At 40.8% G+C, this 13,954-nt stretch overlaps 1 protein-coding gene across 1 annotated transcript in view; it reads left to right on the forward strand.

Moving 5' to 3' along the window:
* Positions 1 to 13,954, forward strand: part of KIF5C (kinesin family member 5C) — a gene marked incomplete at its 5' end in the record, with an annotated part of 75,078 nt that overhangs the window by 14,978 nt on the left and 46,146 nt on the right. Inside the window, one exon of the mRNA XM_083865507.1 lies at positions 13,187 to 13,277. Within this exon, the coding sequence (XP_083721633.1) occupies positions 13,187 to 13,277 (91 nt within the window). The remainder of the gene's footprint in view (positions 1 to 13,186; positions 13,278 to 13,954) is intronic.

Consider the following 13,954-nt stretch of genomic DNA (forward strand, 5'->3'; position numbering starts at 1 on the left):
AATAAAAAAATAAATAAATAAATAAACAAACCTGATTCATACAAAATAATACCTAATTAAATAAACCTGATTCAAAGATAATAATTAAATAATAAACAAACCAGCCTGATTCGTAGCTAGTAATAATTAAATAAATAAACCTGATTAATAGATAATAATAATTAAGTAAATAAGCCTGATTCGTAGATAATAATAATAATAAAAAAATAAACGTGATTTATAGAAAATAATACCTAATTAAATAAACCTGATTCATAGATCACAATAATTAAATAAATAAACCAGCCTAATTAGTAGATAGTAATAATTAAATAAATAAACCTGATGCATAGAAAATAATATCTAATTAAATAAACCTGATTAATAGATAATAATTAAATAAATAAACCTGATTTGTAGATAATAATAATTAAATAAACAAACCCGATTCATATATAATAATAATTAAATAAATAAACCTGATTCATAGATAATACTAAATAAAATAAATAAACAAACCTGATTCATAGATAATAATAAAAAAATAAACCGGATGCATAGAAAATAATACCTAATTAAATAAACCTGATTCGTAGATAATAATAATTAAATAAATAAGCCTGATTAATAGATAATAATAATAAAATAGATAATAATAATAGAATAAATAAATGAACATGTTTCATAGATGATAATAGTTAAGTAAATAAACCTGATTAATAGATAATATTAATTAAATGAATAATTAAACCTGTTTCATAGATAATAATAATAATTAAATAAATAAACCTGATTCATAGGAAAAACCCCTAATTAAATAAACCTGATTCATAGATAACAATAATTAAAGAAATAAACCTGATTCATAGATAACAATAATAAATAAATCAACCTAATTCATAGATAATTCCATCCTTTTTGGGGAGAATTCAGCAGGAAGTGGAGCTGCTCTCCCTGCTGTGCCCTCTGCAAGCCCTAATGCATTTCTTGCTGCAGGGAGGGTTATGAACCAGAAAAATCTCTTTTTGCTCATAAAAAAAAAAAAAAAAACAAACAAAAAAAACCCCAAAAAATTACCAAAGGAAAGTAATTTCAAAAAGGAAACTCTGCAGCTTTGTCTTGCCAGAGTGCACTGGAGGCTGGTGTGTGTTGTGTGTGTTCTGCCAGCTCAGAAATTCCACTTCTATTCACATTTTTCTATTTGTGCTGCAGTAACACCCCCAGCACCCTTTGCCACTGCCCAGGGAACAAAACCTGTCCCCACCTGTGCCTCAGGGTGGGACAAACTGCTGGAGGTTCTTCCTACCAAATCCAATTCCCCTCAAATTTAAATTTAGATTTGAACAAATCTCAATTTCTTGCTGATTGCCTTTATTCCTCAGTGGTGAATTAATTTACTAAGGATGCAAAACTTGAAAATTCTGGGTTTTTTTCCTGATAAGTGGTGCAGGAAATGGAAGGAGCAACAATTCTGGTTCAGAATTTTTTTTGTAAGGGATTTTTGGCCTCTGTTTGTCTGGTTACCTGATTTTGATTATTTGATTAGCTGGGATAGGATTGCTGAGCATCACCAAACCAAGCACTGCAAATCATGGCCCTGCCCCACAAATAAACAGGTTTTCCAAACACTATTTGGGCCTTCCCTTTTTTTTTTTTTTATTTATTTTTTATTTTTTAATAGCTTTCCTATTTAAACTTTCCTAGGCCTTGCTACATCAAGGAAAGAATCCTTATTTTTTAAAAAATATTATTAAAATTAATGATTTTTGTACCATCACCTGTTTCCTGAGTGCTTGTGCTTGAGGAGGGTTGGGTGGTTGGTGCCCAAATGGTGAGATTTGGACATTTGGAGTAAAATTCAGAGTTCTCCTTCTTTGGTTAAACAAATCAGAATTGGAAGATAAAATAAATCAGTTTAATGCTGTTAGAGGGGAAGGAGGTCAGGGATTTTTATAATGGGAAAATATTGAATTATCATGTGTGAAACATTGATAGTCCTGTGCCTTCCTCCCTGAAGGAGCTGAGCTTCTTCACTGTTCCTGTTAAATGAGGTTTGAGCAGGTGTTTTGGGCGTGGCACAGGGTTTGAGCAGGTATTTGGGGTGTGGGATGGATTTTGAGCAGGTAGTTGGGGTATGCCATGGGATTTGAGCAGGTATTTTGGGTGTGGCAGGGGTTTTGAGCAGGTATTTTGGGTGTGGCAGGGGTTTTGAGCAGGTATTTGGGGTGTGGCACAGGGTTTGAGCAGGTATTTGGGGTGTGGCATAGGTTTTAAACAGGTATTTTGGGTGTGGCACAGGGTTTGAACAGGTACTTTGGGTGTGGCATAAGGTTTCAGCAGTTATTTCAGCTGAGTCATGGGTTTTGAGCAGATATTTTGTGTGTGGCACAGGGTTTGAGCAGGTATTTTGGGTTAGACATGGGGTTTGAGCAGGTATTTTGGGTGTGCCATGGGATTTGAGCAGGTGTTTTGAGTGTGCCATGAGGTTTGAGCAAGTATTTGGGATGTGGCATGGGTCTTAAACATGTATTTGAGGTGTGGCATGAGGTTTGAGCAGGTATTTTGGGTGTGGGGTGGGATTTGAGCAGGTATTTTAGGTTAGGCTTGGGTTTTGAGCAGGTATTTGGGGTGTGGCGCAGGGTTCGAGCAGGTATTTGGGGTGTGGCATGGGGTTTGAACAGGTATTTGAGGTGTGGCATGGGGTTTGAACAGATATTTTGGGTGTGGCACAGGGTTTGAACAGGTACTTTGGGTGTGGCATAAGGTTTCAGCAGTTATTTCAGCTGAGTCATGGGTTTTGAGCAGATATTTTGTGTGTGGCACAGGCTTTGAGCAGGTATTTTGGGTTAGACATGGGGTTTGAGCAGGTATTTTGGCTGTGGTATGGGGTTTGAGCAGGTATTTGAGGTGTTGCACAGGGTTTGAGCAGGTATTTTAGGTTAGAGATGGGGTTTGAGCAGGTACTTCGGGTGTGCTATGGGTTTAGGGCAGGTATTTTGGGTGTGGTATGGGGTTTGGGCAGGTATTTGGGGTGAGCCATGAGGCTTGAGCAGGTATTTGGGTGTGGTATGGGGCTTGAGCAGGTATTTGGGTGTTGCATAGGATTTGAGCAGGTATTTGGGGTGTGGCATGGGTTTTAAACAGGTATTTAGGGTGTGGCATAGGTTTTTAAACAGATATTTAAGGTGTGGCACAGGGTTTGAGCAGGTACTTTGGGTGTGGCATGAGGTTTGAGCAGATATTTTAGTTTAGGCATGGGGTTTGAGCAAGTATTTTGGATGTGGAGCAGGTGTTTTGGGTGTGCCATGAGGTTTGAGCAAGTATTTAGGGTGTGGCATGGGTTTTAAACAGGTATTTGGGTGTGGCATGGGGTTTGAGCAGGTATTTTGGGCATGGAATGGGTTTTGAGCAGGTATTTGGGATATGGAATGTGTTTTGAGCAGGTATTTTGGGTGTGGAATGGCTTTTGAGCAGGTATTTGGGGTGAGCCATGTGTTCTGAGCAGGTATTTCAGCTGAGCACATCCCTGGCAGTGCCCAGTCCCACAGAGCAGTGAGGGCTGAGGGGCTCAGGCCTGGCCCTGCAGTGGATCCCTCCTGTCCATCCCTGCTGGAAGGGGCAGCAGCTGCTCTGAGAAGTCATTTCTGTGCCTGTGGGGGCTCTGCCACCTCCCCACCTCTGTTCCTGCATTCCTTGGGATGCAGAGCAGTTTTCCCAATGGATTCAGCCCCAGGCCAGGAGGCTGTGGAGCTGCTGAGGCAGCTGCACATCAAATCTGTCTGCAGACAAAACCTCACCCAACCCTTCCAGCCCTTTGGAATATCCTTTTTTTCCATGGGAAGTGCAGAAATCTTGGTGCTGCTGCTGTCCCTCTCAATCCTGTGCTGGGTTTTCTGTTCCTGAGGTCCTGCCTGGGTTGGAGGTGATGCAGAGCAGGGAGAACATTTCTGTTCCACCCCAGGCTTTGGCAAACCTGCTGCAGCAGCAGATCCATGAGAATTCCAGCTCCCAGCACATTTATCTCCTCGGTTTGGAGGTGAGGAAGGGGAAATGAAGCTGTGAATTTCAGCTGCTGTGATGCAGGAGCACCCCCAGCCACAGGGAACCAGGACATTGATTATTCCCTGGCCTCTGGTTGCTCTGTTAAATTGCAGGTGCTGGAATATGATGAAAGCTTTTCCTCTGTCCTGGAAATGGGAATAGTGGAGATTTGCAGCTCTGGAGGGCAGAGGAGAATGATCTGCTGCAGATGGAGTGAGAGCAGAGCTCTTTGGTGTCCTTGTCCTGCTGTCCTGGGGGTTCTGGCTGTGCACAGGTGAAGGTTTGGGGGACAGAGATGTCAGAGATGTGTCCAGGGGCTCAGTGCTGTCATGATTGAGATTCTCCAGGAATTGTTCCCCCAGGATTCAGCCACACAATCAGAATAAACTGAATATTCACACAAATAATAAAGTACTCCAGAGCAGCCGTGGCATCATGAGCTCAGGAAATGCTTTCCCTGCAGCGATCTCCCTCTGCCACGCTCAGGGTGACCAGGATTGTCCCCTGATCCCCTCAATCCTGGGTTTTGCTGACAGGGGCCAGCACTGCCCTGTGACCTCTCCTGCCCTGGCCTGGATTTGTCTCCAGGCTCAGGATCCCATTACAAATCTCCCCATCAATCTGCCAATGACAGGTTTAACAAGGCAGAGATTAGCACAGCACAGCTGGGATGGAATTTGGGCTCCTGGAGCTCCTTGGGCCTTTCCCCAAACCTGCTTTGTTTGGAACCTTCCACTTGTTCTGATTTATTTTATTATATTTTATTTTATTTTAGCTTTTTTTTTTTTTTTTTTTAATATCCTAAACCTTGCTCCACCCTTGGCTTATCCTTGTCTGACCCTTCTTCCTCTGCCTGAGCATGGCTTTGAATTTGAATTTTGGTGCTGTGAAAAGGAAACCATCCAGTTCCCTAAAGAGCAGTTTAATCTAAATTAATCTAGTTTAATCTAAATTCAGATTAAATATTAGTAGGAAAATTTCCCCCATGAGGGTGGGGAGGCCCCGGAATCCTGGAAATGTCCAAGGCCAGGTTGGATGTGCCTTTGGAATAACCAGGGATAATTGGGATAGTGGGAGGTGTCCCTACCCGTGGATGGGTTGGATGAGATGGGATTTAAGGTCTTTGCAACCCAAACCATTCTGTGAATTCAGGTCAAGATAAATCAGGTGTTGGATTTAGGAGCAGTCAAGGGTTGGATTTTTACAGAATCATGGAATTTAGGTTGGAAAAGGTGATTGATTTTGAGGTGATTGATTCCATCCTGTCCCCAAGGCCCCATGTCCCCAAAAGCCACGATTTTAAATTTTAAAACCGTGTGGATTTTAAATCCCTCCAGGGGTGAGGACTCCCCCACTCCTCTGATGACTTGGTCACCCTTTCTGGGAAGAAACTTTTCCAAATATCCACTGTTCTCTTTTCATTCTCATTGCTCCAAAACCACCTTGTGTTAGAGGGAGCCTGATAAATTATGGCACTTTTCTTTCTATTTCCTTCTACAAACAATTTTTTTTCTTCCTTTTCTGTCAAAACCATTAATTTGCATTGGTTTATAATGAAAATAAATTACCAAATTCTCTTCTGCAATTGCTGCAAGGGAGTAGATCAACAGAAATGCTGGAGCCTGATGAAAACTGCAGAAAATTTGGATGATTTTGAGCCTGGCAACGACTTGGTTGCACCAATGCAAGTCAATAAAAATGAGAGAGCAATACTCTGAGTACTGCTGTGTCAGAACTATGCAAAAATGTTGCTTAAGTGGATTTTTTTAATAGCTGCCTTTGTTTTGGGAGATTTTTACACTTCCTTTCTGGAAGAGTCTTTTTTTCCAGGTGGAAGAAAAATTTAAATTTTAAATAATGTAAAATAATTCCCAAAATTTGATTTCCAGGATTGCAGGTTCACCCCAAAATAAAGGATTCTTTCTGAGGGGGAAGATTTTTTGCAATGAAATTTAAAAGTTCTTTCTGAGAGCTGAAAGTGGATCAGTGGCCACGAGCCAAACTCCATCAGCTCCCCAGAAATATTCATTAGGTAAATCAATAATTAAGTCCCCTCTGCAGAAGTTTTGACTCCAGTTGCTCTGCAGTGCCTGGTCATGGTTTGGAAAATGGTTTCATCCATTTTCCAAATGAGTTTTGGGAATATTACCAAGATTTAAGGATTTTTTTTTTTTTTTTTGACATTTTGGTTTGACTCTGTAGCGTGTTCAGGTTATTCTGAATAAATTTCCTTATTCTTTTTTTTTTTCACCCAGGGACTCTGGAGCAGCAGCAAAATCATCCAGTGGGTGAAAATTCAATGTTTTTATAGGGCAGGCTGGCAAAGGGAAGGGAATTGGGAATGGCAGCAGCATTTCCTGAATTTTACTGCTTTTTTCTGACATGCTTTTATGTTTTTTTGTTTTCAAGCACATTTTCAATTCTCAGATGAGATAAATGGCTCCAGGAGAAGGGGATGGATCCTGTTTATTTCTTGGGTTTTAGCAGCAAAACAGCAACAACTTTGTAGCTGCAGCATCTCTGTGACTTGTGGGGAAGAGAATTCCTTCCTTTGAAAAATTCCTCTGGAATTCCAGGGGGAATTTATCCCCCTTTTTATCCCCCTTGGGGATGGAGGGAACCTTCAGCAATGTAACCTCTCTGTTTTCAAAGGAGAAAAGGTTTTAATTCCTGCTCTGAGAGAGGAAAATGTGTTTTATTTCACCTTCTGGGGGAGCAGCTCCCTGTGCCTCGACTCCCCAACCTCACTTTGAGTTTGCTTTGAAAAGATTCCTCCAGGTCTGCGGTTTTTCCATCTTTTATTTATAAACTCTGTTCTACAGGAGCATTTTAGGTGCTGGAAACTCACCTGGGGAATAATTCTCCATGGATTCAGCTGCTCCATGTCCTGTGGCTCTGTTTTCTCTGTCCCTCCTGCCTGTGGTGATGTAAATTTGGGGTGTGAGGGGCAAAAAAATCCTCTCTGATCATCCCACAAAAGTCCCTGAGCACAGAGTGACAATGACAAACTCAGCACAGCCAAAGGATTCAGGCTGAGCTGGGTGATTTGGGTTTTTTTGTCATTTCCCTGAAGGATTGCACAGCTCAGGGAGGTAAAGGGGATGATTTTAGTTTTATTTATTATTAAAGGGGATGAAAGTGGGGGGGGAAAAGAACCCTCCTTCTCCTGCTGCTTTCCCAACCCTCCTGGCACCAGGGACAGTGTGGACAGAGAGACTTTGTGACCTGGGACAGAGGGACCTTGTGATCTTCAGCCCCTGCACAGAGTGAGCTCCTCCCTCATCCAGAAAAAGAGGCAGGAAGGAATTTTGGGAGATGATAGGACTGCTCTGATAGGACAGAGCAGCACAGTGAGCACAGCAGCTGCTCAGAGCAGGATTTTTGTCCCTTCATCCTCTGCTGGCTCCTCCTTGAGTCACCCCTGGATCACATTTTTCTTGTGTTGGTCCTCCCCTGGTCACCCTTTAATCCTGTGTGATCCTGGAGTGGGGCAGAGCAGCTCACTCTGCTTTGGGCTTGAAGGGACCTTAAATCCCATTCATAGTCACCCAGTCCATGCCCAGGGTCACCTCCCACTGTCCCAGGGTCACCTCCCACTGCCCCAGGGTTGAAGAGATCTTAAAACCCATCCAGAGTCACATCTGGCTCTCCTTTTTCTTGTGTTGGTCCTCCCCTGGTCACCCTCTAATCCTGTGTGACCTTGGAATGGGGCAGAGCAGCTCACTCTGCTTTGGGGTTGAAGGGACCCTAAATCCCATCCAGAGCCACTCAATCCATGGGCAGGGTCACCTCCTGCTGCCCCAGGGTTGAAGGGACCTTAAATCCCATCCAGAGTCACCCAATCCATGCCCAGGGTCACCTCCCACTGTCCCAGGGTCACCTCCCACTGCCCCAGGGTTGAAGAGATCTTAAAACCCATCCAGAGTCACATCTGGCTCTCCTTTTTCTCATCTTGGTCCTCCCCTGGTCACCCTCTAATCCTGTGTGATCCTGGAGTGGGACAGAGCAGCCCACACTGCTCTGGGCTTGAAAGGACCTTAAATCCCATCCAGAGTCACCCAGTCCATGGGCAGGGTCACCTCCCACTGCTCTGGGCTTGAAGGGACCTTAAATCCCATCCTGAGTCACCCAATCCATGGGCAGGGTCACCTCCCACTGTCCCAGGGTTGAAGGGACCCTAACTCCCATCCAGAGCCACCCAATCCATGCCCAGGGTCACCTCCCACTGCCCCAGGGTTGAAGGGACCTTAAAACCCATCCAGAGTCACCCAATCCCTGCCCAGGGTCACCTTCCAGTGCCCCAGGGTTGAAGGGACCTTAAATCCCATCCAGGGTCACCTCCCACTGTCCCAGGGTTGAAGGGACCTTAAATCCCATCCAGGGTCACCTCCCACTGTCCCAGGGTCCTCCAGCCCCATCCAGCCTGGCCTTGGACCCTCCCAGGGATCCAGGAGCAGCCACAGCAAATCTGGGAAAATTTTCATGGTCCCCTTCCTGCTTTTGGGTTTTTGTGCTCTGATTTTGGGGGATGGTTTCATGTTAAAATCCCTCATCGTGCTCAGATGGCTCCTCCCAGCCCCCCAAAATCAAAGCAATCCAACGTTTTGTTGTCTGGTTGGTCCCTTTCCTCTCCAGCACTTGGGAATTCTGTTCTGAGCCATCTCACCTTGCCCGTGGTTTTTATAAAGTTGTTTTTATTTTGTTGGGGAGAGGATTGAGGTGCCTGGAGGTGAGTTGTCACCTCCCTTCACATCACACCCTGCACAGCCAGGGCTGGAGTCCTCCCTGAGCATCACAGGGGATTCATCCTGGAATTCCATCAGGGCTCCTCACCCTGAGCTCTCCTCATTTCCCCTCCCTGGGGAAATAAATCAAATAAATAAATTTGATTTGTTTATTTATCAGAGCAGGGAATGTGTTTGGTTACCTATAATTTCTTTAATTGAGGCTGCATTAGGTTCTGGTGATGGTGATGTTGCTTTGGTAAATTTGAGGATTTTATGGTGAAAATCCTTTTTTGGGCTTGTGAAATCCTGTTTATTTATTTTATATTTTATTTTATATTATATTTTATTATTTTTATTTTATTTTTTGTTTTATATTTTGTTTTTTATTTTATTTTTATTTTATTTTTATTTTATTTATTTATTTTATTTTTTATTACATTTTTTATTTTATTATTTATTTTATTTCATTTTAGTTCATTTTTTATTTTATTTCCTTTTATTTCATTTTTTCAAATTTTATTTCATTTTATTTATTCTTTTTCATTTCATTTCATGTTATTTTTTTCATTTTATTTCATTTTATTTAATTTTTTTTCATTTCATGTTTTTTTTTCATTTCATTTCATTTTATTTAATTTTTTTCATTTCATTTCATGTTATTTTTTTCATTTTATTTCACGTTATTTTTTTCATTTTATTTCATTTCATTTTTAAAAATTCATTTTATTTCATTATTTTTTCCTTTTATTTTTTTTTCATTTTATTTAATTTCATTTTATTTTCAAATACCTTTAAACTCAACAGGAAACCATAGGAATAAAACCAATAATTGTCATTATTTCTGCCTAGAATTCCTGGTGGCATCCAGGGCCCAGAGCAGAACCCTGTGGCTGTCAATACAACCTGAGCAGGAATTGTGTGGGTGGATCAGAGCACTTATCCCCAGCCATTATGCAGCAGTTAATGGAACAGATTGTCAGGGGAACTGCTGCAAGGAAGGGAAATGTGATTTATGGATGGCAGATAATACACTGCACGTCACGAGGAACTTGGGGGAAAAAATAATAGATGGAGGTGCACAGATAAAATCGTTGGCATGGCTCAGAAAAAGAACATTTTATGTCTGGCTGCTTTAGTGCTTGAGTTGCTTCCTGGTTTTGGTGTTTAATGCAGGATGAAAAAAAATAAAAAAATGAAAGAGAGCAGTTCTGGCACTTCTGAAGGTGACAATGGGGAGAAAAAGGAGCACTGAAAATTGGGATTTTCATGGTTATCCCTTTTGTTTTGGGGCAAACCCTTGGGGGCTGGAGGGTGTTGCCTTGGCAGGGTGGATGTGGCTTTTGATGCCTTTGAGAAAAATCAGCCAGAAGTGAAGGGATTACAACAACCACCCAAACAAAGCCCAAAAAGCTGTGTGGATGTGGCAGGGGAGGCACAGAGGGAAGGCTCAGGAACCTGGAGTGGGGTGACACAGGAAAATCCCAACATTTCTCCACCATTTCTCCATCCAACCAGGAACTCCTGACCAAAAAATGAGGATTAATGGGGATTTGATGCCCAAAAACTCTCCCCAAAACCCCCCAAAACTGCTCTCATTTTGTGCAAATAATATATGTGCAAATAATATATGTGCAAATAATATAATCTCTGTGATTCCTTTATTCCCTTCAGACATTTTCCAGCCTTTCAGCTCCCCCCCAAAAAAAAAAACTCCTGAGGAGGAAACTTGACCTGTGGAAGAGATTTCTGGGCTGTTGTTTGACACTTGCAGCTTTCCAGGCTGGGCAGATAAATCCCCATTTGCAGGCAGTGCCTCTTCCAGCACAATTAGGATGGAATTTGGAGGGTTTTTTTTGGGATCTCTTGACATTCCAGGTGTGGGATTGCTCTGAGCCTCAACTCAGACATCAAGGGAATAAATGGATCTTTGAGGTTGTGTATCCATGAAGGGAATAAATGGATCTTTGAGGTTGGGATCCCTGAATAACCAAAAATTCCTGGGATTTTTTGCCTCGTTGCCTTGGAGTTTGGGATGAGCAAAGTGGGAATAAAGAGGTAAAATTCTGGGGATCTGGGGACTCTGGTTCTGGAATATTTGGGCAGCCCTGCTCATTCTGAGAGTGCAGAGCTTTGGCTGGCTGGGAACATCCAGAGAGGACAGAATTTGGGGTAGGTTCTGGTTGGTTCCTCTCCAAATTTCCTGGGAATGGGGCAATGTAGGAGATCTGGAATCAGGGGTCACCTCTCCAGCCTTGTGTCTGAAAAGGGGGTGCATGGATGGCCCCAAATCCAGGAATTTTGTTCTGGAAATCACTTTCTCATCCTGTGTTGGAATTCTGGAAGCTGAAAATTTAGGGGTTTAGTGTACAGTAATATATATGGTATATATAGGGTAATATAGGGCTTTAGTATATAGTAATATATATGGCATATATAAGGTAATATAAGGTTTTAATATATAGTAATATATGTGGTTTATATAAGGTAATTTAAGGTTTTAGTATGTAGTAATATATCTGGTGTATATAAAGTAATATAAGGTTTTACTTTATATAGTAATATATATGGCATTTATAAGGTAATATAAGATTTTAGTATATACTAATATGTATGGTATATATAAGGTAATATAAGGCTTTAGTATATAGCAATATGTATGGTATATATAAAGTAATGTAAGGTTTTAGGATACAGTAATACATCTGGTATATATAAGGTAGTATAAGGTTTTAGCATATAGTAATATATATGGTATATATAAGGTAATATAAGGCTTTAGTATATAGTAATATGTACGGTATATATAAAGTAATATAAGGTTTTAGTATATATTAATATATATGGCATATATAAGGTAAAATAAGGTTTTAGTATATAGTAATATATATGGTATACATAAGGTATGAGCAGAACTCAGGACCTGCAAAAGTTCAGTTTTTCTCAGCTCTGGGCTTTTCTTACAGCAACAACTTTCACTGGTTTGTAGGAGTGAACAGGAAACTCTTTGTAAATATTTACAGGGTTATTCCCCCAAAATTTACATGGTTATTGTCCCAATATTTACAGGGCGATTCCCCCAGTATTTACAGGGTTTTTCATTTGATATTTACAGGGTTATTACCCCAATATTTACAGGATCATCTCCCAATATTTACAGGGTTCATCCCTTCATATTTACAGGATGATTCCCTTGATATTTACACGGTTATTGCCCCAATATTTACATGGCTGTTTCCCCAGTATTTGCAGGATTATTTCCCCAATATTTACAGGTTATTCCTCTGATATTTACAAGGTTATTCTCCCAATATTTACAGGATTGTTCCCCCAAAACTTACATGGCTATTTCCCTCAATATTTACAGGGTTAATCCCTTGATATTTATAGGATGATTCCCTTGATATTTACAGGGTTATTGCCCCAATATTTACAGTGTTTTTCCCTTGATATTTCCAGGATTATTCCCCCAAAATTTACATGGCTATTTCCCCCAATATTTACAGGGTTATTCCCCCAGTGTTTCCAGGATTATTCTCCCAATATTTAAAGAGTTCATCCCTTGATATTTCCAGGATTATTCCCCCAATATTTACAGGATGATTCCCTTGGTATTTACAAGATTATTCCCCCAATATTTACAAGGTTAATCCCTTGATATTTACAGGGTGATTCCCTCAATATTTATATGTCTATTCCCCCAGTATTTACAGTATTATTTCCCCAATATTTACAGAGTTATTCCCCTGATATTTACATGGTTATTTTCCCAATACACACCTAACCTTTAGCCCAATATTTACAGGGTTATTCCCCCAATATTTACATGTTTTTTTCTTTGATATTCACAGGGTGATTCCCCTGATATTTACAGGATTAATTCCTTCATATTAATGATGTTATTCCCCCAATATTTACGATTATTCCCCCAATATTTACAGGGTTATTCCCCCAGTGTTTGCGTGACTATTTCCCCAATACTTACCTGACCATTCCCCCAGTATTTCCATGACTATTCCCATTTAATTCCCAGGAGAGGAAGGAAATCCCCAACTCCTGCTGCTGTTCCAGCTGCTTGTCTGTCACATCCTTCATTGTGACCCCGCTGTGACCACACGGGGAATGTGTGTCACCTTTTATTTGCCAGCCACAGCAAAGATTTGGGTTTGGAGCACCCAAAAATATCACATTTGTTCAGTCCACAAAATATCCTCCTGTCCAGGGCACTGAATGGTTTCCTTTGTGGGATATGCTGCATTTTGGGATGTTAAACTGGGATAATCAAGTGCACGAAATGTTCTTTATCCCATGGAGTTTGTGTTAAACCAGTGCCTGAAATGTCCTTAATTTAATGGGGTTTCTGTTAAACCAGGCTGTTAAACTGGGATGATCAAGTGCATAAAATATTCTTTATTTCATGGTGTTTTCTCCTCTGTTTGCAGCAAGGCAAGCCCTACGTCTTCGACAGGGTGTTACCCCCTAACACCACCCAGGAGCAAGTTTATAATGCCTGTGCCAAGCAGATTGTCAAAGGTAAGCATTGCCTTTGTTTATTTTACAAATTTTTGATTATTATAAATTATTATTGTGCTCTCCTCCAAGTAAAATGATGTTTTTCTGTGCCCTCAAGTTGTTTAAAAATGATAACAAATATTTTGGTGTCTGAAGGAGAGTTTAGCATTAGTAATTCCAAATATTCCTATTTTTTAACAAAGGTTATTCTTTGTGAAAGAAAAGCCAAGCAAAAAGAGCTGAAGGAACTGCAGCAGTTTTTCTGTATTTTCTTCTCATTATTTCACACAAACACTTGTTTTTTTGGGGCAAAAAAGTGTGTTCTTGGTGCAGCTCAGTGGAATATCCATAAAATCCCTGAGTGGGGATATTTCAGAAATCCCTGAGTGGGAAGATGGAGTGGGGAGGGTTTGGGAGTTGCTTTGCACACAGAGATTTTTGCATTTCAAACTGGGATGAGAACACCTCGTGGAAAACACCCTGGTTCTCAAAAGCTGCATAAAATGTGGGAATTTTCAAGTTTTTCTCTTGACGAGCAATTTTTTGGGGTGGATTTTAATCACAGACCTCATTCTCCCAGTGGTGAAATCACCCTCACACTTTGTTCTGGTGTTTGATGATCCATCCTTGGTGATTTTCAGAAAATTGTGAATTGATCAAATTGTGATATTGATAAAATAGTGAATATTCTGAGCTGG

This window comes from Zosterops lateralis (assembly GCF_965231275.1).
Source record: "Zosterops lateralis genome assembly, chromosome: 7".
In the NCBI taxonomy this organism is placed as follows: Eukaryota; Metazoa; Chordata; class Aves; order Passeriformes; family Zosteropidae; genus Zosterops; species Zosterops lateralis.